Source organism: Leuresthes tenuis, unplaced genomic scaffold (genome assembly GCF_036924035.1).
Source record: "Leuresthes tenuis unplaced genomic scaffold, fLeuTen1.0.hap1 SCAF_11, whole genome shotgun sequence".
NCBI classification, from domain to species: Eukaryota; Metazoa; Chordata; class Actinopteri; order Atheriniformes; family Atherinopsidae; genus Leuresthes; species Leuresthes tenuis.
In genome coordinates, this window is record NW_027325365.1 from 23409491 (window position 1) to 23433811 (window position 24321).

Below are 24321 nucleotides of genomic sequence, written 5' to 3' on the forward strand. Positions count from 1 at the left end.
ATACAACTCTGGATGTGTGTTGCATCTGAATAGGATGTAAATGAAGATTTGTGTGTGTACAGGCGTGTTTCCTAGGAGGAGGAAAGACAAAAGTTTGCTTATGTTTGTGCGAGTGGTGGCCTCAGTATGCTGCTGATTTAGGCTTTGATTTGAGCGCTGATGTGGTTAGAAGAGCTCAGTGCATCGTGGGTAAAGAAAATCTATGACCTCATGAGCATGGTGGCTGAAAGTGCAGCCATGCCACACACACACACGCACACACACACACACACACAATGAAATGAGACTGACTTTACCTTCATCATCCTTAACTGTCTCGATAGCTTCTATGGCCTCAATGGTAGCTGAAGGATGAGCAAAAGAGGAGAGAGAAAGGAGGACAGGAAGAGAGAGAAGAAGACAGAGTCCAAGAGAGAAGATGAAGTACAAAGAAAGGAGGAGGGGAAGGAAAACGAGGTGAAGGCTGAAACATGCTTCTGTGTGGATATGCGTTAATATCTTTGCCTGAGAATGCAAAGAAGGAGTGTAGGAGTGGCCACAGCCCCCCGTTAAATGTTGTCAAACATTATGGCAAAAAGAAAAAAAAGTTTATCCAATAGTTGGGTTCCAAAAAGATAAAACGAAAAACAAATAAACCTACAAAGAAAGAAGATTAAAAATGAAAAAGGTTGAAGACTGATCTTTAGGTAACTATATGTACATATATCAGAACAACCTCCCAAAAACATGAAAGGAGGCTGGTCTAAAAACTAAGCACGTAAACCTCACTGTATCCAATTCAAGTCCAGCTGAGAGCCTTTGATTTTGGTTTCAGCTACCCACTAGGAATCAAAGGCAGAATAAGCTAAAATCCAATTTTTTTTTTTTACCATGTTGTAGTTTGAATAAACTACAACAAAGTGTCAGACTCGGAGGGGGGGGCATGTTTCAGGCTTTAAACGTGTGACGCCCTCGGAGCATTACTGAGTTCATGGCAGCTTCAGAGGGCATCTGGTGTTAGCAGCAGCTTGTGTTAGCTCTCTCTCACACACGCACTCCCAAGTCCTCTCACTTTTGTCTGGAAGTTTTTATAATACTGAAACCTACTCATTGTCATTTTCTGACTCTCTCATACACTCTCACACTCACAGACACAACCAGCAGGCTGTTAGTATCCTCTACACTGGTGAGGTGAGGTGGAGAGAGTGAGTGAGTCAGTGAGGCGGACGGATGAGAGGAGAAAAACAGCAGAAGAAGAGGAGAGAGGGCAGGAAGGAACTGGAGGATGATCCAAGGCAGATATTCAAACCGTCCATGTGTTCTTGTGTTTTTCTCTTTTTTTCTTTAACATTTCTGTTTCCGAAGGTGCGTTCAGGGTAGACTGCGTTTGTGTGCGGGTGTGTGACGCACTCACCGCTCTGCAGGGTCTGCTTGCCCCCGGACAGCACTCCGCTGGGCAGCATGCCTGTAGGAGTCAGTCCCTTCAGGGTCAAGACGTTCTCACTCTCCTCCCTGTGAAACAGGAAGACACAGCGGGGGTGTGGAGGACAGATGTGTGTGGATACAAAAAGGGGGAAGGGAGAGAAATTCAGAGAATTACACACTTCCTCACAATCTGCACCTGCAAACAGGCAAAAAAACAAAGAACCTGAAATGCAATTTTTAAAAGTTATGATCTGGTGTAAAAAAGAAAAAAGATGAAAAAGAAAAAGCATTTATACATACGCATGCATAGATTCAAACTAAACTAGAACTTGACCCACCGTAGAACAGAGAACATTTTGGCCATCTTCCCGATGGCACGGATCTTGTTTTTGATCACTTCTTTCCTTGCTGCTGCTGCGCTGGCTGCAAGAAATGTTCAAAAACCCTCTGATTATCGACATGTGTTCATTCTATTATCGAACCATGGTGGAATCAGCTGGCGAGCGTTTCTTACCGTCATAGATCTCGTCTCCATCGTTCATGAGTTCGTCGTCAGAGCAGATACTCAGAACATTGACCAGCATCTCAGTAACTGTCACAGAGAAACCGACACAAAGACACACACTTTATACTTTAGAACACAATTAGCTGTTACACAATACTTGAAATTTGTCAAATCAAACAAAAATACCAGATTCAAATAAGAGAAGTGGGTGTAGACGTGGCGCCACAGCTAACATTTCAATATCTGGGCTGCAGAGTTGTTACCACACAGAAATGTAAATTAATAATGGTAACAAAGAAGAACAAATCTGGATAAACTCTTTCACACCAGTTTTCAGCCTATTTAATGTCATATAACTGTGGCATTTAAACACCTTTTAGAACGTGTAGTAGAACAATGAAAACATAAACTGAGAAATGAACTTAGGTTATGTGAAAAAGCTTCTTTGTTTTCATTAAACACATTTGTCCTTCTATGTTCCATTCATTTAGCATATGTTTTGATCCAAAGTGATTTGGAGAATCTTTCCCAAAGAAACTTCGACATGTGAACTGGAAAAGTTGGAAAACCCTTCAGCAACCTTCCAGCAACCACGTGACTTGAGCTGCTGTTTTGTCAGTTGCTTTGTTGAAATACTGACAGTGACATCAGTGACAAGTTCATAATAAAACTGAGTAGATCTATTTCACAGCAGACCCATTATTACAGCCCTGTAGAACAAGTCAGGTTGGCTGTCTACTCAGAAAAGGTCACAGAATATTTCATTAGGAAAAATACTAAATTACTTTGGACGGTGTTAGCACGTACCATTACATGCTAAACTTTAGGCATTGTTAATTCATGTGTTTCTCAATGCAAATTCAGTACTTTTGTCCAGTTAGAACGGTGCTGAAATAACATGACAGAACAAAGACAAAGCCAAGAATTTTTGTGTTCTGTGATGACTTCTGTCAAGGAGGCGATGTGGTTGATCCAGTTTTTATGTTTGTGAGCAGGAGTACTTGAACATGACCCACCTTAGTGGATCCGATACTGCTCCTAACTTTTACGTATCCAAAAACAGTGACACCTTTTTAAAACAGTTTGATGTTAATTCAAGTGTACAAAACTGTTTTTAGACTGGTCGAAAAAAAGGTGTTTCCCACATGTGGCAAACACCTGCTAAAATCTGGCTTTTGAGTGCAGAGGGAAAGGGTTTGATCCATATTCAGTCCCGCATCCAGTTAATCTTCAATATTTTTCAACTTCGGCCCTGATCGGCATTGACCCGGGTCCACAAGCTAATCTTCAAAGCAAGTGCTGCGTTTGTTCCAGCAAGAATGGGCACAGCTCACTTTTCTCTACAGGCACACCTGTTTATTGACTATAACATCTCACATGGAGGCTCTGAAACAAACAAGATTTTCCTGATTGAAAAATAGGTGGCAGCTCATTTGCAATTCCATTGCGTGGGCTAACGTTTGTGTTCCAGTCAAAAGTAATAAACTAGCATACCTAAGAAAGTCGTTATTATCTGAAATTGTAGAAATTTTGTTAAATTCAAGAATCTCGAGCTGACATGTGTCTCAAATTTGAAGTAGTATTTGTGTTCCATTTTTGCAAAATAATGTCATCACAGAGTACAATGTTTTGATTTTAATGTGCAGGTTGGGTGTGGTACCCTTTTCTCCCACGAAAGGCAGCGACCACGTGAAGACGTCCATGAAGTTGGGCAGCCAGTAGGGGTGTGGAGAGCAGTTGAACTGACGGATGTTCATCACATTGTTCTCATACTTTAACACCGCAGCTACACACACACACACACACACAACACATGCAAACAAACACACAAGCAGGAATTATTACTATTTTAACATTTGTTCAAATAGTTGGCAATATTACCTGAAAATTAAAAAAAGAAGAAGATTGTTTTGTTATGTTATATAAAAGTACATGCTAAATGATTAGGAATAACATACTGTTTGGTGTAAAATAACTGAACCGCAGCATTAACGTCTCAGCTCATTATGAGTATATAGAATATTTTTGTGTGTTTCTGCATGTCAAACCTTTGTTGTTATAGACATCCAGGTAGTTAGGAGCAGAGAAGATGGTGATGAGGGAGGGAAAACCTGTAGTCTGACTCTTCCTATACATGCGGTAGCTGTAAAAGAGAAGCAAACGAACATCCTACGTTACATGTATTCAAATGAGACACCACACTGTAGATGAAAACTGAGGATTTGCTACAGAGGTTTCTCAAACCAGACGGGGACCGGTTCAAGGCTAGACTGATGAGGTGTGAAAAAATGAGCTGTTGAACAGGTTACTTACTGAAAGCCCCCTGTGTTTGAGAGAAACGCTTGTTTTTTTTTTTTTTTTAAATCAAATCTGGTTGTGATTAACACAAAGCCTCTATGTGTGGATTGTTGCAGGGTGATTTAATGAGCTCAATCAGAGGTCAAGATTTTCACTTTTTTATGGCTTTCTAATCATTTCAAAATGACTTTCATATTTTTTACTGATGATGCTATCTCTGTAGGAACCAGTGTAAAGCTAAATGCAAAAAATTAAAGGATGACAGCAGCAAAAAGCCAGCAAAAAACAATGTTTTCACAAAACTTGATGACTATTTGTTCATTTTCTAAGTTGTTCCTGGAGCTGATTTACATATTTAACTTCAGTCTGCAATCAGGTCCTGCATTTGTTTTAGTGAATTATATTGTGAGACGACATTATGCATCCAATTACAGGCTTTTTTTAGTATGCATTGTGACAGCAGGGAGTATAATCTGACACTCTTCAGACTGAAGCCTCAGTTTAGTTTCTGCGCTGCTACTGTCACTTTTCCTGACTATGCAAAAAGAGGTGTCAGCATTTTTGAATGAACGCCTCATTAATGCATTAGCTACTGTGTCAAGGCACAGAAGAATGACCCACTAAAACAGTTTCTTTTGACCATCCTTTGGCGAGTGCACATGACCCTTGAACCCAGACAACTGGTCTGCACGACAGACTAAATGCTCTTAATGGCTTCACCAAACAGCTCACACAACACCACGGTGCTGACACACACACACTCGGAGTAGTCCTGCCTTAATTGCTGCATTAGATTTTCACTGAGATAATAGATGCCAGGGATGGATTTGTGGGTCAAAAAATTGTGTTCTCCCCTAACTGTTTTATTTGTACCGCAAACCTTACAAAGGTCTTTGCAAGAGGATGGGCAGTTACCCTAAATTTTGTTTTAGCTGTCATAGCTTTCAGCCAGACAAGTGCTGCACAGACAAATGCTACAGACACAGGTTAAGGACGACAGTGGGGGAAAATTGTGGAACCTTTTTTTCTGTTATGTGCCATTCCTTGACAAAGAAATAACTCAGAACATGAACTGTCAAGGTACGCAATTAAATTAAACGCTGCTCCCGTTTAAGTTAAGAGGACTGAACAGAGACAACTTACCCAGCATCCTGTGCTTCATGCGCTCTGATGATTGACAGCAGGTTATTGGTCTGTAAGAACTCGCACACTGCCGGATAACTGGAAGGACAACGAGAATGAGAGCAGCAGAGGAAATATATTGGGGGAGGAATATCAAAAAGAGTGCCAATAAAAGCCACTTTTCTTGAGAATCAGGTAACATAATATCACATCGCTGCTGTAAACTATGAAAAAAGATGGAAGTATTTAACATGAAGCAATGGGTGATTAGCAGGCCTCTTATTTTCTAATGCAGTGTCTGACAGAGACCAGCAGGGGGCATCCGTGAGGTTGGACAGGCATGAGCAAGGCTTACACTGCCTCAGTGCTGTGGGGGCTGAGTGCACACTAGTTGGTCGATTGATGCTGTGTCTCCTAAACATAGAAAATCAGCATGTTCGCCACAGAGAACCTGTCATAACACCAACTTTCAAACATGAGGAATGCAGTTACGACTGCATCGACTCTCCATCTGTTTCTCAACCGCTGCTCATCGTTTCTACATTCCTTCATTTTCATTTTTTTCATTTCCATCTTTCATCTTCTCCTCTAACACCACCACCACCATCATCACCCTCCTCCTATGATGATGTCCCTCGTTCTCTCACTGTATCTTAATATCACTCCATATCTGGCAGGAGTAGCCAGTAGTCATAGCAACAGAACCGTGCAGTCTCCCCAGGGGATTGTGGGATATCTTTTCAAGCTGAAACGGAACTGTGTGGATGTGTTTGTGGATGTGTTGTGTTTATGTGTTTGCTTGCACGCTCGGTGTGTGTTTTTTGTGTGAACTGGCCAAGATTTTCTGTCTCTGGGACACATCCCAGTCATTGTTAGTGAATATTGGATGTGGTGTAACTGTACAGATAGTATCTCTCTTTCTGTCCTCTCATCACCAATATCCCAAAATCCCAACAGCCTTAAGTCCACCTAAAACTTATTAGATTCCTGGTTTGTAGCTGAGCTCCACATCTCACCAACACCAGGCACCCACATTGTGCACAAACCAACGAAACACATTGTCTGAGTCCAGAGAAATGTCTGTTTCAGCTTCTAACTTTAAAGATTTTTGTTTGAATATCAGGTTAGCTCATATATCTGAGCTTCATAAGCATAGAGATGCTCCAAGACCTCCTGACTATGTTTCCATTCAGGTGGATATTCTTCTATTGGTTATTTTTATTGCATAAAATATTATGAGGAGTAACTTTGGCTTCCCATACCTGTAGAAATATGAGCATCCTCTGACTGTATTGTGCCCAAAGTATTCCTGGGTCTTCTCATTGCCAAAGTCTTCCAGGGGGTCGGCCCACAGCAGGTCGCACATGGGTCCAAACGCCGGGGGCTCCTTGAACCGGTCCAACTAGGACATACAACAAACACACGGACCAACAGAAACACAGGCTTATGGAAACGCAAATGCTCACACAAATGCAAAAACCCACACAAAAGTACGCAGAAAAATGAGGTACATTTAGACGCAATACACACCTTTTTCAGCCACATAAACCACAAACAAACCCATAATCACATACAGTATAAATCAGATGGGAAAGAAGGCAGAGAACACACACGCGCGCAAACACACACAAACGCATACTGTCAGAGCAGAGCATCTCCATGGTAACCCTCACCACACAGGAGGGAGAAGATGTCACACCAGCAGATTCACCATGGAAACGCTGCCATTAGATGAGGAAGCGCGTGTTCATGTGTGTGTCTTTGTATTCTGAGGTGCTGTGAACTGTATACATTCACCCAAGGTTTCTGCCACTGGTTGAGTCTCATGCGTTTTTATCATTCGGTGGTGCCATAGAGCATACACAACAGTCACCGTACGTTCATGGCTGCTTGTAGGTGTGTTTTTAATGGGTCAATCGTGTCACATTAATTTGCTTGTTTTTATTGCTCACATTTGTACAGATGAACATAAAAAGCAGTACCAAGTGGGGCTGAGTGAAACAGCATAACAGGCAGACAGAATGTAGAACCTTCATTTTACGCCTTCGAAGGCGATTATAAAAACAACCGACAAACAAAAATCTAGAAACAAGCTTTGGGTAATTGTGAGGGAATGGTATAAACACTGTATTTTTACACAATTTAGTTGTTGCGTTTGTGTTCTACCCAAAAAACTCACACATAGACTGCCTTTCCCAATTTCTATTTATATTTTACACTTTGGACTTCAAGTACGACAGAGACGTGCCTCTGATAGGAGGAGAATGTGACAGAAGCTAAGCTTTGGCTGGCATGAGCTGAACCACTGGCAGCTCAACATCGGTTAAAAAAAAAAAAAAAGGTAGTTGTGGACTTAAAGAGATCCTCACCTTCCTCCTGGAGATACAGGTGTTGGAGAGGATGACGGGTACAGGAGTAGAAATACCTGTGAGCAAACTGAGCTGGACCAAACCTGGAAGCTCCCTACAAAATGGCAGGGGTTGGACATTTTTTCCTGCGGTGACTCTGGCTCATCTACAAACTGTATGTGTCACCTTGATGTGGATGTTTTACAAGTCAGCCGTTTTCTACACGGTGGACCAGAAGCCTGAGGGAGCATTACGCTTAAAGATTAAAATAACTTACTGAAAAAGGCAGACACCTGAGGGTGGAATTGGGCAATCTACATATAAAACCAGAAAGTTGTCAAAACTCCTGAAGAACATCTCCCATCCTCTGCAAGTGTTTTGGTTAAAGAGCTCATACAGCCAAAAAAAACTAACAATGACTATATGTTGCACTTCACATCATAGTAGGTCCTTCATATCTGTGCCCAGCCTCTTACATCATTCTTCTTTTTCCCTATTCTTTAAATGTAATTTCTTCTGCGTTCATGTTCTTTCTTTTTTAAATTTCTGATTTTACAACCATGTTCACTTGGGGATTAGCTGAGTTCTCCTGGTTCCTAAGAGCCCAAAGTCTCAGTGAACGCCAAACTTAACTGTTTTTTGTACATCTAAATACACTGGAAATGAATTAATGCAACTTAATACAGCAAGTCTCTGATTTAAAGGTAGCAGAAAATATGAATAGATTACTGAGCATGCCTACTGGGCAGATGGTCAAGCCAATTTTTCATTTAAAAAAAATGGCTAAGAACACTTTAGAAGCCTTATCGTCTGTCTCTGAATGTAATCTACATTGTCAAAATACAAAAAAACGCACATATGTCCAAGAAAGCACAATGTTTTTGAGAAATGAAACTGATTGGTGAAAAAGATGTCTCTGTTTTGAAATATTAAAGAAAACCCTTTAACAATTCTTTCTGAACAAGTCTTCATTTGAATGCTGGCAAAGTTTTGCATGTTTCAAGTCATGGTGTGTCAAAGAATTCTTCCAAAAGCAGCAGAATATCATTGCAATTTTCCGAAGGTAATCATCAAAATGAGCACACAAAAACAATTCAATTTGAAAGGTTTCCCAAAACAGTCCAATTCCACTTTCCACTCAGCCATATTCACAGATACTGCATGTTATATTTCCAAGTCAGTTTGATAAATACTGAAATTGTACACACATACCTTCTTGATGTCGTCCAATGTGTGGATTTCTGGTGAAAGCCCCCCATGGACACACAGGAACTGCTGGTTCATCAGGGCTGCCAGGGGCAGGCAGTCAAACGCCTCCATGCAGGAGTCATACACCTGTTCTGAGTACTTGATCTTACCTGGAGGTCAGAGCAGTGGAGAGGTATTTCAAGACGGAGGAGAAAAGAAGTGCCTGAGTGTGTTTTGACATGCTTTCAACAACCACCATCCCTGCAAAAGTACAGTCAGTCTCTGTCTCTGTGATGTGCACATATCATACAAACACACTGAAACAAGGAATGCAGAGAGCACTCACACATGCAGCTTTTACACGGACACATCTGAAGAACTCAGACATCTAAAGGCTTCAAACAGGCTTGTAAACATAATTTCGTTCACTTGGATATTGACTAATGAGAATATATTTGAATGGGGGTTGGGGGGGTGCAAAGACAGCTCTCCATGTTACACTACAATTCATATTACTACAGGCAAGAAATGGAGGCAAGAATTCAAATTTGTCGATTGAAAAAATGACCCAAATATGAGCTTGAAGCAGCATCTTTTGAAGTGCTTTTCACACAAGGCCGTAACAATATGTTTGACAGAAAACTACATCACACGATTTCTGTTGCTGCAAAGAGAAAGAAGAAGAGAGATGGAAAAAGACAACGGTGGATTTTAGACGCGAGTGAACAGGGAGGAAGGGGCGGAGGAAAGAGGAAAGACAATTTCATACAGAGAAAGAGAGAGATTGATGGAAGGAGACAGGACAAGGAGGAGAGGTCAAGAGTGGAAGGAGAGGAGATGATGAAGGACGAGGAAAGAGAGATGGGGTGAGGAAAAGGGAGAGTGCGAGGACAAGAAAACGACAGGGCACCAGCATACAGTAGCCAGCATTTTTATATGTGTGTGTGTGTCTTTGTGTATGCGACCGAGAGGAGTGTGTTTGTCAACGTCTCCATCTGCCTTGTGTAGAGCAAGAGCTCATTACTGCCAGTCTACCAGTTGTCAGCTCCTTCCACACACTCAAACATTTATGAAGACACTTGCACATGCATGAAGTCACAGTACACGCACTTGCACACACTTGTCATACACGCTCAAAAAAAACACACAGCAGATGGTAATTGAGGGCAACCACTATTCGCCATGAGCACCAGGGGAAATTAGCTTCCTTGTCCCTTGGCCAATCAGACACAGAGGAGTAAGTCCCTGAGCCAATCATTAAGGGCCAAATTAATTTGCTGCTAATCACCCACTCTCGGACAGGATGCGGAAACTCATTGGCGGAGGAGTCAGATACACACAGAGAGACACTGGGGGAGGGAGGAAAAGACTGAGGATTGATGGAGGGAGAGAAATAGATGTCAGTGTGGGAAAGGAGGAAGGATACAAACTGCCGGGAGCAGGAAAGGAAGAAGAGGGAAGATGGTGGGGAGGAGGAAGAGATGGTAGCCTAATGAAAATACTTACATAATAATGAAACAAACAGTGAATGAATTGTTTAGCTGATAGAAAGAACCTTAATCTTTACCTACTGACTGTTCAGTTAATTAAAATTCTCCACATATTTACTTGCCAGTGTGTGCAGGAAGAGTGATATTCTGGATGCAAAATGTCGGAGAAAAGTCTAACTGTTTATCTTAAATAAAACCAAAAGAGCAAGCGCAAAAGTGTGGGGGATGGATATAAATATCTTCATTTGCCATTTATTTGGCTAACTACATTTTGTAGGGCCACAGAAAAAAAAAAAACATTGATTATGAGTCAAAGTATGTAAGTAAAGCAGGTAAATACAGTGAAGTACAGTCTCATTTCTCCCAACTCATCCCATATTAATGCCTGGTCAGGAGCTTCTTTTTGTCACATTTCAACGCACTGGCTAACCCTTTTTGAGGCATTTTTCAGTACGTAGAGTACAAATCCGTAAGACCTAAGTGTGACTCCTCTGACCCTGTAACAGAACACATTACACTTTGATTTTACATTTTTTCTTCTTTATCGCTTTTTGATCAGACTTAGTCATGAAAGCTTCTTGGCTATGTTTTGGTGTGTTACAGTCATCACTTTGGAGAAGAAATGCAATTTTACAGTATTAACCACTGTGTTTGGCACACTGCTATGTGTTGTAGTAAGGCAGTAGGCATGTTTACATGACAGAGGAAAAAAATTCATTATTCAACTAGTCCGACCAAAACCGGACTTTTGAAATACATGAAAAACATTCAAAACCAAAATTCTCAAAGCCAGACTAAGACACCCAGATAATGCAGTTGTGGGTTCCCCCTGCAAATATATGCTTAACTCTACTCAAATAGACCAAGATATGACATGTAGACTGTACATGCTCCAAAGTTCCATCTTGTTGTGTCATTTTGTAAAAACAGTAAAGCTGCTATTAATATCAATGCAACCAAATAAGGTTGCTCTCATTCACATGTTTCTGCTCGGGATTCTCCTGTATTTATGCAGTATATGTGAGCAAAGAGAGTAGGATTGAAGCAAACGGATGCGAGGGCTGGTGCAGAACAAAATGTGACGTGAACCACTAACAGACAGAAAGAACTGTGATTTTAGGAGGGGAAAAAGACACAACTTACATTCTTGTTTGAAGGTGAAATATTCCGTCAGATGTCTACATTCATGGTTTCCCCGTAGAAGAAAGAGTGTCTTTGGGTAGAGGATTTTCAGTGACCATAGGTACAACACACACTAAATGTTCATCAGGGACAAGAAAACACAAGAAATAGATTAGACTTCAGCAACTTGACATTTAAAACATTAAACTTTCATAAGAAAAAAATAAAACATCTTTGGCATTGTGGATACAAAATACTGACTCTAAATAATACTGCCTTGTGAAAACTAATATAGCAATTGTCGCCTGCTTTCAGTCGTCATGCTAAGCTAAGCTAAGCCAAACTAAGCTAAGCCTTTTCTAAAGCTTTCGCTAAAATGTGTCTCATTGACAGTGTAATCGCTGTAAGTAGTCGCAAAATATGCAAACTTCCACTGTTTCATTTCCATTTAGAGGGAAAGAGCAGTGAAAACACCTCTCCCTCGACATAATTGCTGATGGTTATTACGCAGAGAAATGAAAAACTCAATACAAAATCACAATGGAGCTGTTACAAGGACTTCCTCTTCTGACTGAGCAACTAGCTTACGTATTTAAAGAAGCTGGAGGCAAACTGATCTTTATGCGGGTCTAAAGATAGACACAAACAGCATATTGACATGAATCAGACTGAGTTCATTAAGTTTAACAGGTGAACATTAATTGAAAACTGCTGTGGCTGAGTATGATATCTTCATCACCCAACCTGTTTTCACTCTTAACACTTAAAACAACTCAGAGGAGTTGTTCATATCATTCCTGCTCTGCATGAAGCACCGTGCTTATGTGTCCTTGAAAAATGTAAGGAGGGTGGCCTAAATATTGCTCCCTCTGCTCCATGTCCACAAGCCAAGGTTTCTCAATAAGCTATCGAGTGACACTGCTGATCTTTTGTGCAATTCTGCCAAAGTCATTCAAAGAATCGCATCTGTTTTGATTACTCAAATGTCAAAACTGGACTATCTCCACCTAACTTCTTTTCATGGTTCAGTTAGCAGCACGTTATACACTATTGTACATAATAGGAACAGTTAATGAGAGCTGATAAATTGCATCACCTCTTTATATTACACTATCAGACACGTGCTGAGTTTTGTCAGTGCTTATATCAGGTACTTTTTGCACAGTTATAATATATCACTTACAGCACTCTGTACAGCACAGTGTTGTAACAGTATACCTCAGTGTTGATGTAAATCTTGCCCCATGAGAGTGCATATTCGACCTCTGGGAATGTACACCACTGACTGTTTCAGTTGTACGCACACTGCATATACATTACAGAGTGTAGACCTTTTCCGGTTGAAAGCACAACCATAAAAATGAGATATAGACAGATATATGCCACACAGTGTACACTGAACTGGATAATATGCCCATCCACACCTCAATACTGAAGTAGCCCCTGTCCACATAGTCCCCTAGGAAGAGGTAGCGTGTGTTGGCAGGAGAACCTCCCACTTCAAATAACTTCATCAGGTCGAAGAACTGGCCGTGGATGTCTCCACACACTGTGGAAAGAGCACATAACAGCAGTAGATTTATCAAGACCACAGTTTTAAGCTTCCACATGTTAACAATTGAGTTGACAAATATGGGATGCTTCTTCAGCAACTCCATATGGCCTGATTTGCATCTGCAGAGGTATATCTGTCCTGTTTGCTGATCTAAGAACATCACTCATTCGCCCACTGGAGAAAAAAAAAACTAATCATAAGTATCTGAAACTCCTATGAAAGGATGTGTTCCAGCTATATTGAGGGCTCTGTTTAAATACTACCTCTAAGAAAAGGAATGTGCTTTGACAAAAGACTAGAAAAGGCCCCTCTTGGATTTAGAACAGTTCTCTTGATGGTTTTCAAATATGCAGATGTGCTGCTTTTTTGTATTAAGTTTTGGATAGTTACAGTAGTTGGCTGCAATTTGCAATGTAAATACAGTATGTTACACACATCTGTGCAGAGAGACTGTTTTTGTTTTCTATTTTCCAGCTAAATTGAATATTGCAAAAATGATAAAAATAGATTGGACATTTATAAAAATAAAAAAAATGTTCTTATCATGTTAATTATGTTTTTGATAAACGTTTCCATTTTAATCCAACATGTTTATCTATTATTAACAGAAACACTCTGTAAATTAAATTCATGTTGATTTATTCTTCGTCATCAATTTGTCGTTTAAATGTGCAGGATTTATTCGTACATTTTCAACTTATTTGGTATGTGTGTGACGTTCAAAGAAGCTGCAAGCAAATCAGCATAGACATGAGACAACAACAAAATGATGAAAACTTACTGCCAAAGCAAACGACAGGTAATGACAGATTTGGTGACTTAATAAACAAGGCAATCTACAGTAGCAGGGCAAAGGTTGTGGTTAAGATTTTGCAAGAATTGGGTTTTTAGAACAGTAATTTTCCAGTTTCCTGGATTGAAGGAAAAATGACAGGAAACACTAATTCAATGCAATTTTTTGGACAAAACCAAAAAGATGTCATTTCATCATACCTGGTTGACAAAAAAACAACAAAAAAGGTACTTCCATTGAAATACATTAGCAGTGGGACTGGAAGACTGCGAAATCAGGACTTTTTAAATTAGGCTTTTCTGAAGGACCCCCTTGATGTTTGAGCATATAAAGACTTTTCTTATTCTTTTGACTATGTTTCCACAGATTTCTCTCAGTTTAGCTTTCCTAAACATCAAGGCTTAACTTGATGCTTAAATGCTTAACTCCTCACATTTTGTAAAACTTCAAGCCTGTCTGTCTGTACAATCTGCCAGCATACATCTCACCATCCGCCTCCCTCACCATCTGTCTGGTCTCTCAGTTCACTTGATGTTATAGCTCCCCTCTGCAGCCATTTTACAATGGTAATATCACATCTGTCTGACTGGTTATCTGTCGCTCTATATTCTTGCCATGTTAATGTCTGTTTTTGTTTCTCCTCGTGAAGTTTTACTCATGTTTGAACTGGAAACAGGGATTGCAAAATGGCCTGAGTGAAACTGAGCCATTACTGTCCGACTTGTCAGATCTGTCTCAGTATTCTTCCACAAGCTTTCACGTGATATCATAAAAGCCTGTCAGTTGAAATTTTAGGCCTCCACCCGCACTAATCTATCCTGGAAGATTTAAAGAGATCACATCAAAGTGTTAAACTATTCTAAATATTTCATCGAAATCTCTCTAAGCGGATCAGCACTTTTTCGCAATGGTTCCATCTTTAAAAATTAGAAGTGATTGATTTCCTATCACAGCAAACTCAAACTTTACATTTTTTGGTGCATTATTAATAACACGTTTCTGGGTCGGAATCTGTAGAAGTAGAGGAACCTAGCAACAGCGATCAATATGTTGCTCATTGGGAGTGAGCAGTTTTGAGAACCTCTGCACTAAGCTGCTTATGATCGGACTGTCTCTCCATCTGCCCGTCTATCTGTCCTCGTCCCCAGGGATCTGTACCTGTGAAAGCCGAGCGATGTTCCCACATTGCGTGGGCGCAACTACCCACACAGAATTATCTCACTGCTTGTATTTGCATAAACGCACGCACACACATCAACAGCCGCATAAGTACATTACCCTAGCAGAGTCAATAGGTTGCGAGTGCCTGAGCCCGCCTGGCTGCTTGTCTGTCTTCCCTGCCAGTTTTCAAAACCTGTTTTCCATTTTATTTATCATTGATCACAGCCCCCCCCCCACATTCTCCTCAGTTCATACCATTTCCCATGCAGGGAAATAAATGCCGATATTACCAAAGCTAGCGCCTGCTATTGTGAGGTGCATAAGTACCAATGGGTTCTCTCAGCGATGTAAGACCTTACAGTAGTTCTTATTTAAAAGGTGGAAGATACATAAGGAAGATTAATGAATCATTGAATAGATTCTGATTAATTCATAAACACTTATCTTTCTGCCTTTTGCTCTACAGCTCAAGCGCTCATTCGCTTCTTTTGTTGCTATTTGTGTCCTTACTGTGAAATTCTGACATATCAATTTGTCACTCAGGTGCACATTTAAATGATGACATAACAATTAGAAATTAGCCTATTTCACAAACTGGCAACAGAAACTGTAAAAAAGGGAAAGAGGAGTTATGTGCATAAAGTGGATAATCGATTAATCTTTATGAGATTCACTGCTAGGACAGATTTTAGGGGCTTAATGCAAGTTCTTTTCAGTAAAATACCAGTAAAAATCTTGGGCAAAAGAAATATATAGATATATTTCAGCCTGTTTCAAATCAAGTAAACTGGTGGTGCATTAGCTCAAATTAAGCTAATGCACAACAAGTTAGCTTGATTTGAAACAGGTCAGCTGACTGGCTGATGGGGGTGAGTTCACCACCCTGTGTATAACTGTTTGGACAAATGGTTTAATGGAAATGGATTAATGGTGCAATTATCAAGAATGTTATATCATTAAAAAGAAAAGAATCTAGGAATTTCTGTGAGCATGGGACAAAGCTAAAAACCAGCAATGATTCTAGTAAGTGATCATCAGATCTTCGGGTCACCACTTCTTTCATGCTGGAGCTAATTAAAAATGGACTGAGGTGACTTGGGCAAACTGTCCTGTGTTCTAAAATTCTTTTTGGAAATCATTGTCCATCAGGCTAAAGATTAGAGGCACCATTCAGGAAAGAGAAAGATTTTACTTTCAAAACATGAGCAGTTTTTCTCCTGAGTTCCCAAACACTTTAAAAGTGTTGTAAGAGAGGAGATGACAAAATACAGCGGTAAACAAGCCCCTGTCCCAACATAAATCTTTTTTTCTTTTTTCACTGTTGTTGTTGCTGGCCTCAAATTCAAAATTAAATTTACTTTTCAAAAAAAAATTCTCACTTGACATGTCTATATTTAATCAAATGAAGGGTCTAAATAATTTGCAAACCTAATATATTCTGTTTTTATTTACATACAACACAGTGTCCTAACTTATTTGGAGATGGGCTTGTATAGAGAGATGTTTTCACTCTAGATTTTTCTACAGGTTGAATTAACAAGCTGTTAATTCATGAGCTAGCTCTAACTTTAAACTAATCTTCAAACTACGGTGGCTTTGTCTTCACCATACAGACATATGATCGATATGAGTCTGATCTACTGTAATTTTTAGTTTACCCACTGCTCTATGACCTTCAAACTGTTAAATCACCGGCTAATTCACACACATCAGTGCCTTACCCGTGACTGGCGCCTCAATATCCAACATAGTGCGTTCCTGACGCAGGATGGCGGCGCCCTCATCGATGATGCGTAGGGCCACAGCTTCCTCAAGGCGGCCCTCCTTTGTGAGGTGAGCTTTGAGCAGGTCCACCCGCGGCCGGCCCTCTGCATCAAACACTTCCTTCATGGTCAGCCGGTGGGCCAGGGGGAAGGGGACCGCTGAAGTCAATGATGGAAAAAGGAGAAGGATAAGACATAGCAGATATTTGGGGAAATGGGAAGAAGTGTTAGAAATGGGTGTATAGATATGGAAAAAGCATGGCAATTGAGGAGGAAATGTGAGGAAGTGATGCAGGAAAAGAATTTCACCTTAATAGGGAACAACATCTATTGATGTTTCCTGTATTGTTCAACAAGCTTTCTCATAATTGTCAGAAGCCCTAAATCTTTATCATTGTCTTGATCACACCTCTGGCTTTCTGTGCATGCATGTGTTTGTGTGCAAGTGCCTGTTATGGAGGTCTGTGCATTTGTATTTAAGCAGGGGCTGCCAGAGTTATCAGTGCTGCCTGCCTCTGTTCTGCAGTAATGTCTTTCTTACATAATGAAGGCCCCCAGGGCCCTGCTGGAGAGGGGGTGGACTCACGATGAGGGTGATACAGCAAGAGTGCACAGCTGCACGTGAGGAAGCACGTACACAAGACACACTCGACAAAACGCATGCACTTCCACATGAATTTTCACCAAAAAGCCCACAGACTCAGTGGCAAGAAACAAAAGAGACAGAGGTGCAGGGGCGCATGCGTGCAACATGTATGGCACAATGACATTAACCCGCATGATTACACATGCATGTGTCTGAGTGAGAGAGCAGTGGTAGCACACACTCACATACAGGCTCATAAAAGGTATTGTTATGCAGGATCCACAGAGCCTGTTGGAGCCCCACCAGTGCTAACACAGATAATGGCCTAGATCACACACGAAAAACTAGGCCTGGCTCTCCCTAAACACACACACTCTCACACTTTCACTCTCTGTCATTCAGTCTCTGTTTTGCACTCTCTCTCTCTCTCTCTCTCGTTGTCCCTCTTGTCTTTTTTCCCGTTTTTCACTCATCTCTCTCTTTGTCCTTCTCTCTCTTCCTGCTGCTATCATGAAGCAGCAGCCCTCAGACCGATATCCACTGTCTCAAGCTAATACTTGTTATATTCCACAATACTCATTGAAAAAAAAACAAAAAAAAAAACAGTAAAAGTAGCTTAAAGAAATAGTAAACACAGAGAAAAATGACAGTTTTGTGCACTCAACATAAATGACCCATCATGAGGTGTATGGAACATCTATAATCAACACAAACAGGCACTTTGTATGTGATTTTATTGATAAGTTACAGTATAGCTGTTTATGTGTGGAAATTTGCTATCATCAAAATCTAACAAATCACATATTCATGGTTCCCTTATTAAATGTTCATTTCAGTCTAACTAAAACGCATTTTAAGGAATCCTAAACCTTCCACCACAAATAAAGAAACTCTCAAATGCACATTTGGACACTCGAAAGTATCTAATGGCACCACTGGGTTCAGTAAGTACGCTGCTACTGCTCCCTTGACAATTTTACACACCTCGAGAGCGCCCTGAGACATCCCAGGACACCTCAAGCTGCCAAGCCAAAGGCTCTGCTTTCCATCAATTCAGAACAGTGGTTCTACATGTTAAAACCAGTTTTGCATAACAGGCTAGGAGTGATTAATATTTCAAAAAGGTTTGTGCACTGCAGGCTGTCAGAGAGCGCAAGCCAGTGGAAGAATTGCTCATGCATGTTGGTATCCGTGTGACTTCATATTCAAAAATAAATAGCCAGTATACGTCCTGCAACTACTGTACTGCAACACGCTGTACTGTTTATGGACTCATTCAACAAGATAAACGCTTCTGCATACATAGTAATGCAATCTGTGTATGTAAAATAAATTTGTGGTTTAAGGTGAAAGCAAGGCCTCAAGTTAGTGTGAAAGAAAAAGAGGGTTGAAGCGCGAGGGACAGAGTGTGAAACTCGCAAATTGTGAGAGCAGTGTGAAAGTAGGGCAGGTATGAGAGAGAGAGAGAAGAGAGCAACAGAGACACAGAGCTTGGGGAAAGGAACTATACTTGGGAAAACTATACTTGGCAGTTAGGAAGTAAAGAGAGGAGAGGCTCTGCATCGACACTACCAAACCACCTGACAAATGACCGTTTAATGAGTGTACAGTTCAATGGGAACACTAGTAGATTTCAGTTGAAGGCTGAAGAGAGAAGCTTCTGAATTGTGAGGAAATGGCATCTGAATTTAATTCAGCCATTCTGACATAAATTTGATAAGTGGTGTCTTATAAGAAAGGTTCCTGGTTCAAACCTCAGCTGGGTTCTTTCTGGGCAGCCCAGTCTCACTAAAAATACATAAGAAGTATCAGTGAGGGCTTGTGGTGACATTGAATGGGTGGGCTAATGTATTATAAAAGCCGAGTAGTTGTATTTCAACATAAAAGGAGTCCTGTTAGAATGTAAATTTAAACTATCACAACAGCACGGGCCTTTTCGACAAACCACCAAAACACTATTTAGAAGAATGCACTGATGGAAAATATACCATCTACCCATCTCTCTGGAAATACAAATACTTTCACACCATAAAAGGTTTTAAAAAAAAGGTCAACCCAGACTTGTGCTAAAAAAAGTGGTTTCAACTATAGCTTATTGCAATTTGCTTTGGAACACAATAATCCAAACATCAGCACAAAACTAAAATAGTAACTCCAGAAAAACACTCCAGAAAGACGTTAAGAGAGCCTTAAAAGAAATACTCCACAAAATGTGCCATCTGTGTAACATGTGTCTACCTTATTTGAAGAGAAGCTTCAAGAAGCTAGCCGTTAGCCTTTCTCTCAAACCAAGTTACACAAAAGCTACGATTCTGGCGCTTTTCTTTCTGTGTAATTTGGATATCCTTTGGATGATGTGCCCCTACTTTTTTCACCTGAGGACATTGAAGAAAACGGATTCGAAAGTAAATAATCCACTTCGTTAACGCCGATGCCTGCCATTGTCAAAGTTTCGCCCGACACACGCAATCAAGTAGAGTCGTCTGTGATTGGCCCAAATCTGCTGGCTTTGGGCTGTACAGATTTAGCCCAAATGAGCCACAATTGAGCCACAAATGGAGGGGGGTTTGGGTGGTACTTGCAACCTGTCACTCAAATGTTGAAGAAAAGTCAAGTGTAACCGAGCTGCTTCGCTTGGGCTGTAGATAATTAGCCCATTTTCACCGATTTCATGGGTTTCAGTTCAGATTTTGCTCCGCCTCTGATCAAAAATTAAAAAACAATTTGTTTAAAGTTTTTATTGAAATATTTATATATTATATTCTAATTTTTATTGAATAATGTAGGGAGGGCTGAGCCCTGTTAGCCCAATTATACCAGCCGTCCCTGAGAACTATACTCCGAACTAACCTGAAGAACCAGCTACAATAAGAGGCCCCCTGCTGGATCTCCTCACATTGCCTGTGCTTTAACGAGCGAAATAACACTTGAACACACCACAAAGATGACTTCCAACAGCCAACCAGGATGTAAAGTCTGGGTCTGTACAAAAAGACATATTTTGGCAGTGCAGAAGCAGGTGATAGTACGTATTTATCATCATGTGCGTGCTATGTGTTTTTTGGTAATGTCATACAGAGCTGGTCAGTCTGGAATCGTGATTATCAGTCGGTCAGTTTCTTCACTCCACATGGCCACGTGGTTGTGAAAGTGTTGTTTGTTCTGGAGAAGTCAAGATGACAAATGAGAAGAGACTGTGTGTGATATGTTAAGTTAGCCATTAGCCCCCTGTTGTCACTGCTGCCTCCCTTCTCATGCAGTTATTCACTGTGGTGAACAACCAGTCAGAGTGAACTCTCTAACTGAGAGACCCAACACTGATTCAACAAGTCAAGGCCCAGCAATGGCAACTGTGTGTTACGCACTGAAAATACAAGAGAGTCAGATATTTACCGATGCTGCCTACATGACTGATGGTGCTCAAGGCCCTAAAGAGGCTTATTTGTCTGCATCTCTCTAGGCTGCATCTCTTTGTGAAACTGAGCAGGGAAAAATGAATGTTCACAAAACACACCGCAACTACTGATTGGAATGTTTGCATCGGGCTCATTGTAAAATCTGAAGTCACCACAGACACTCTGACTCATTGTCTTCACACCATATGAAAGTTAGCATTCCTTCTAACTTTGAGGAGCTTGCATTAAGTTGATTGCCATTAGCTTAAAAAAAGCCAACGCACATCTTTAATAATGTCCATGACTGGTCTGGTGAAATCACCAAAACTCTAGCTTAAACATTTATTCTTTTAACTGCTATACAATCAACCAGGTGAGGTTAGAATATCTGTACACTTAAATGACAATTGCTAAATAAATTTTCTCACAATCACATAAGTCAAGCAAACAGCTGGTAAAAAAGGGAATCATCAAATTCTACACTACTCATTATGTAGTCCATACAAATGTCTTACCAATCCATCCAACGATTGTTGAAAATATTCAGTATGGCTGAAAGTGATGACGCAACTGGCAATGTTGAGCTGAGCCCAGTGGGGCCTTGATTTAAGTTCAAATCAAACTCATTCACATCCAGCTCTTTCAAGCAGACCTCTTCATCACCAGCAAATCTATTCCAAAGACCATCTAGTTATATATTTCAGGGACCATACATGACACGTATATGAGATTTGGCTCTGCCAGCAACAAAAGACTTCAGAGATGAAAATCATTTTTCAGTGTAGGAAAGAAAAGATTATGCTGTAATATCTATCAAAGCATTATTATGTGTCATTTGGTCAGGATGACAGGAAAACACTGTTGCAGCCTACCTACAGTCCAAAACAGCATGGGTTTACTGTTTGGTTTGCAACAATAGTAACATTGATCATTTAGTGTGTGTTACACAGGTTCTGTGATATATATATATATATAAACTATATATAGTTTGTATATTCCAGAGACAACCTGCATTCTTACTCTTAACAGCATCTCATGTATGTTAGGCTGATGTAAGAAACTACAATTTAACCAAAGCAATCAAAAAATACTGAGGTGGTAAGAAGGGGCAGTTGTCTGAATCATCTCCCATCATAGAAAGCTCTTGGAATTTTCAATAATCTAAAATATAAGCAGCAGTTTCCCCCTTTTGCCTGGAGAATAGCATCATGTGAGCTCAATAAAAACTGTATAGCACAGTTTGACAATACAACTTTTGACCGGACACTAATGTGCAAAATTTTGAGGTACCGAAAAGAAATTAAAAAAAGCCATGAATAGCTTCTGTTTATCAGTTGAATACACACAAAGCATTGTCATCTTAAATCAAAGATGTCGTTTGTGTCAGCACCCCTGACCCTGGAAAAAGTACTCCATGGCACACATACACACAGTTACACAAGAATCCCACAGACTCCATGATGTTGGGATCAGGGCTCTGTGGGGTTCAGACCATGTTTCAGGGCTCCTCATTCTTCTGAGGATAGTTCTTTATGACCCGTTGTCCTGCTACAATATATATATGTATATGTGTCTAATCAGATGTTGCCTGTTGGAACCGTCTAATGGTAGAGAATTAAAACATTTAGAGTGCCAAAAAAATTCAGCACAGCGCTGAGCAACTCAATAACACGAGTGCTGTATGCAGCTTCAAATCAGCACAAAACTGGGACTAAGCAAAACTTCAATTTAAAGACTAGAAGCATAATGGTTCAGATACAAACCAAACTGTTAAGATGAGCAAAGATGAGCAAATGTAAAGTTGTGTTAGTTTTCTTCTGAGCGCTACATGTCATGAGAAACTTACTTGGTAAGATAACTGCTTCAGGGACCTTGCAGTCCTCCTTATATTTATCCACATCACCATGACAAACATCTGTATGATGCCGGTCTCAAACTAGTTTGTTTGTCACTTTAAACAAAGAATAAGCAGATGTCTCACACTCCACCATTTTTTGACCTTCCTACTGACCAATCAGAGATGGCTGGGCCTTTTGAGGAGGCCTCAAATAGACAGAAAGTAAAACACAATGCTTGAACAAAAGTTAACTTAACATCTGTACAATACAATGTACAATATAAGGATTTATTTTTTTCAAACATTAAAGCGCACAAACTTAGACTCAAAAAACAAAACTATGCACCTGTAACTAAGCATCATATGGACTCTATATGTTCAGTAAAACCTGGTTTAAAGCTTATGACTAATATTCTACCAATAGACAAACTGTCACTATGAATAGGGAAGCTTTTCATAAATTCCCTGGTACATACTGAGGAGAGTGAAAAACAAGATGATTGACTTGGAAAAAAAAAAACTTAAATGACTGCAGTTAAAAATTAGCCAGCTGGCCAACACTTGCAAATTAATAGTAATGTAATGTATGAGGTCCTCGTAAATGTATCAGCGAAATACTTTATTTGAAGAGTCAGACTGAGGTATACATTATTTATCCCATACATTCATCAGCAGGTTAAAGAGAGGGTTAGCTCGTTCACATCACATCATTTTAACTACAGGGAGATTGTTGGTCTCTCAAATGCTGTCATAAAGCATCTTCACACTTCATTCTGCTGCCAAGTGTTTCAACCTTTGCGGGGAACATTCCCACCTGACTGTACAGTTTGAGCTGTCCCTTGTCTGGGAACAGATCATGAACACAATGAACTCCACATTCTGAGACAGAGGCAAGTACAGTGAATAAAACTGCCAATCATTCAAAAACTAGCTTTTTTGCCTTGACAGCCAATCACATGATGCATGCTGTCTGTGAGGTGAGAAGGACCAAAAAGTGTAAGATAAGCAAAAAGGTGAAAACAACTTTTGTGTCTCCCTAATGTGCTTTATGGTATATTGTCTCTTAGCCCACTCTTCATAGCTGAACTCCCCTGTGGGAAATTTATGAAGCACCAGAGGTGCCAGCTCAGCCAAAAATCTCCAGATCACAGCACAGCGAGGGGGAGCCTGAGAGAAAATCTATGACATAGCTTTCAACCAAATCTCCTAAATTTGTTTGGGCTGGCCTAATAGCCTAACTGGAGCAGAATCTGATCGGAATGATATTGTTATTGTGTGCATCATCCCTAATGGCTAAAGTTAATTATGGGGATATTTCATCAGTTTTAATGACACAGGGAGACCATTTACTATCAGAGGGTTTGGTGCAGGAGGCAGAAATTGACAGCAAGCGAGAACGGACAGATTGCAGAAATGACGGCAGAAGTCAGCCATGATCCATCTGTCCTCATTTGTGTCTTTCTAAATGCAGCAAGATCACACTAAATAGACACTGTAGGAAACAACATGGACTTGTGCCTTTTAATTAGCTGAAAATCAGAACATTGAGGAGAAAATCAACTCATTCCATTGCCTAGACTGCATCGGTGTGACGTCCATCCAGTGACATCGACCAGAACTGATGGCATTGCCTATATGTGTGTGTGTTTGTATGTTATATCTGTTGCCCTCTCCGGGACCTCATCAAATATCATCCCCTACAGATCTCCTGACATCACTTCTTTCCACTGCTCGTCTCTGGACGAATATATCAA

The 24321-nt window shown here is 40.4% G+C and overlaps 1 protein-coding gene across 3 annotated transcripts in view; it reads right to left on the reverse strand.

Moving 5' to 3' along the window:
• LOC140318372 (protein phosphatase 3 catalytic subunit alpha-like) overlaps positions 1-24321 on the reverse strand; it is a 37294-nt gene that overhangs the window by 5693 nt on the left and 7280 nt on the right. For 2 of the 3 annotated variants that reach the window (XM_072396165.1, XM_072396166.1), the window contains exons 2-13: positions 16708-16908; positions 12902-13026; positions 11499-11610; positions 8890-9035; positions 6592-6731; positions 5351-5428; positions 3958-4052; positions 3570-3695; positions 1919-1996; positions 1743-1827; positions 1394-1491; positions 297-344 (exon numbers count right to left, since the gene is read on the reverse strand). In XM_072396165.1, the coding sequence (XP_072252266.1) occupies positions 297-344; positions 1394-1491; positions 1743-1827; positions 1919-1996; positions 3570-3695; positions 3958-4052; positions 5351-5428; positions 6592-6731; positions 8890-9035; positions 11499-11610; positions 12902-13026; positions 16708-16908 (1332 nt within the window). The remainder of the gene's footprint in view (positions 1-296; positions 345-1393; positions 1492-1742; positions 1828-1918; positions 1997-3569; positions 3696-3957; positions 4053-5350; positions 5429-6591; positions 6732-8889; positions 9036-11498; positions 11611-12901; positions 13027-16707; positions 16909-24321) is intronic. The other variant, XM_072396167.1, reaches the window with a different exon arrangement.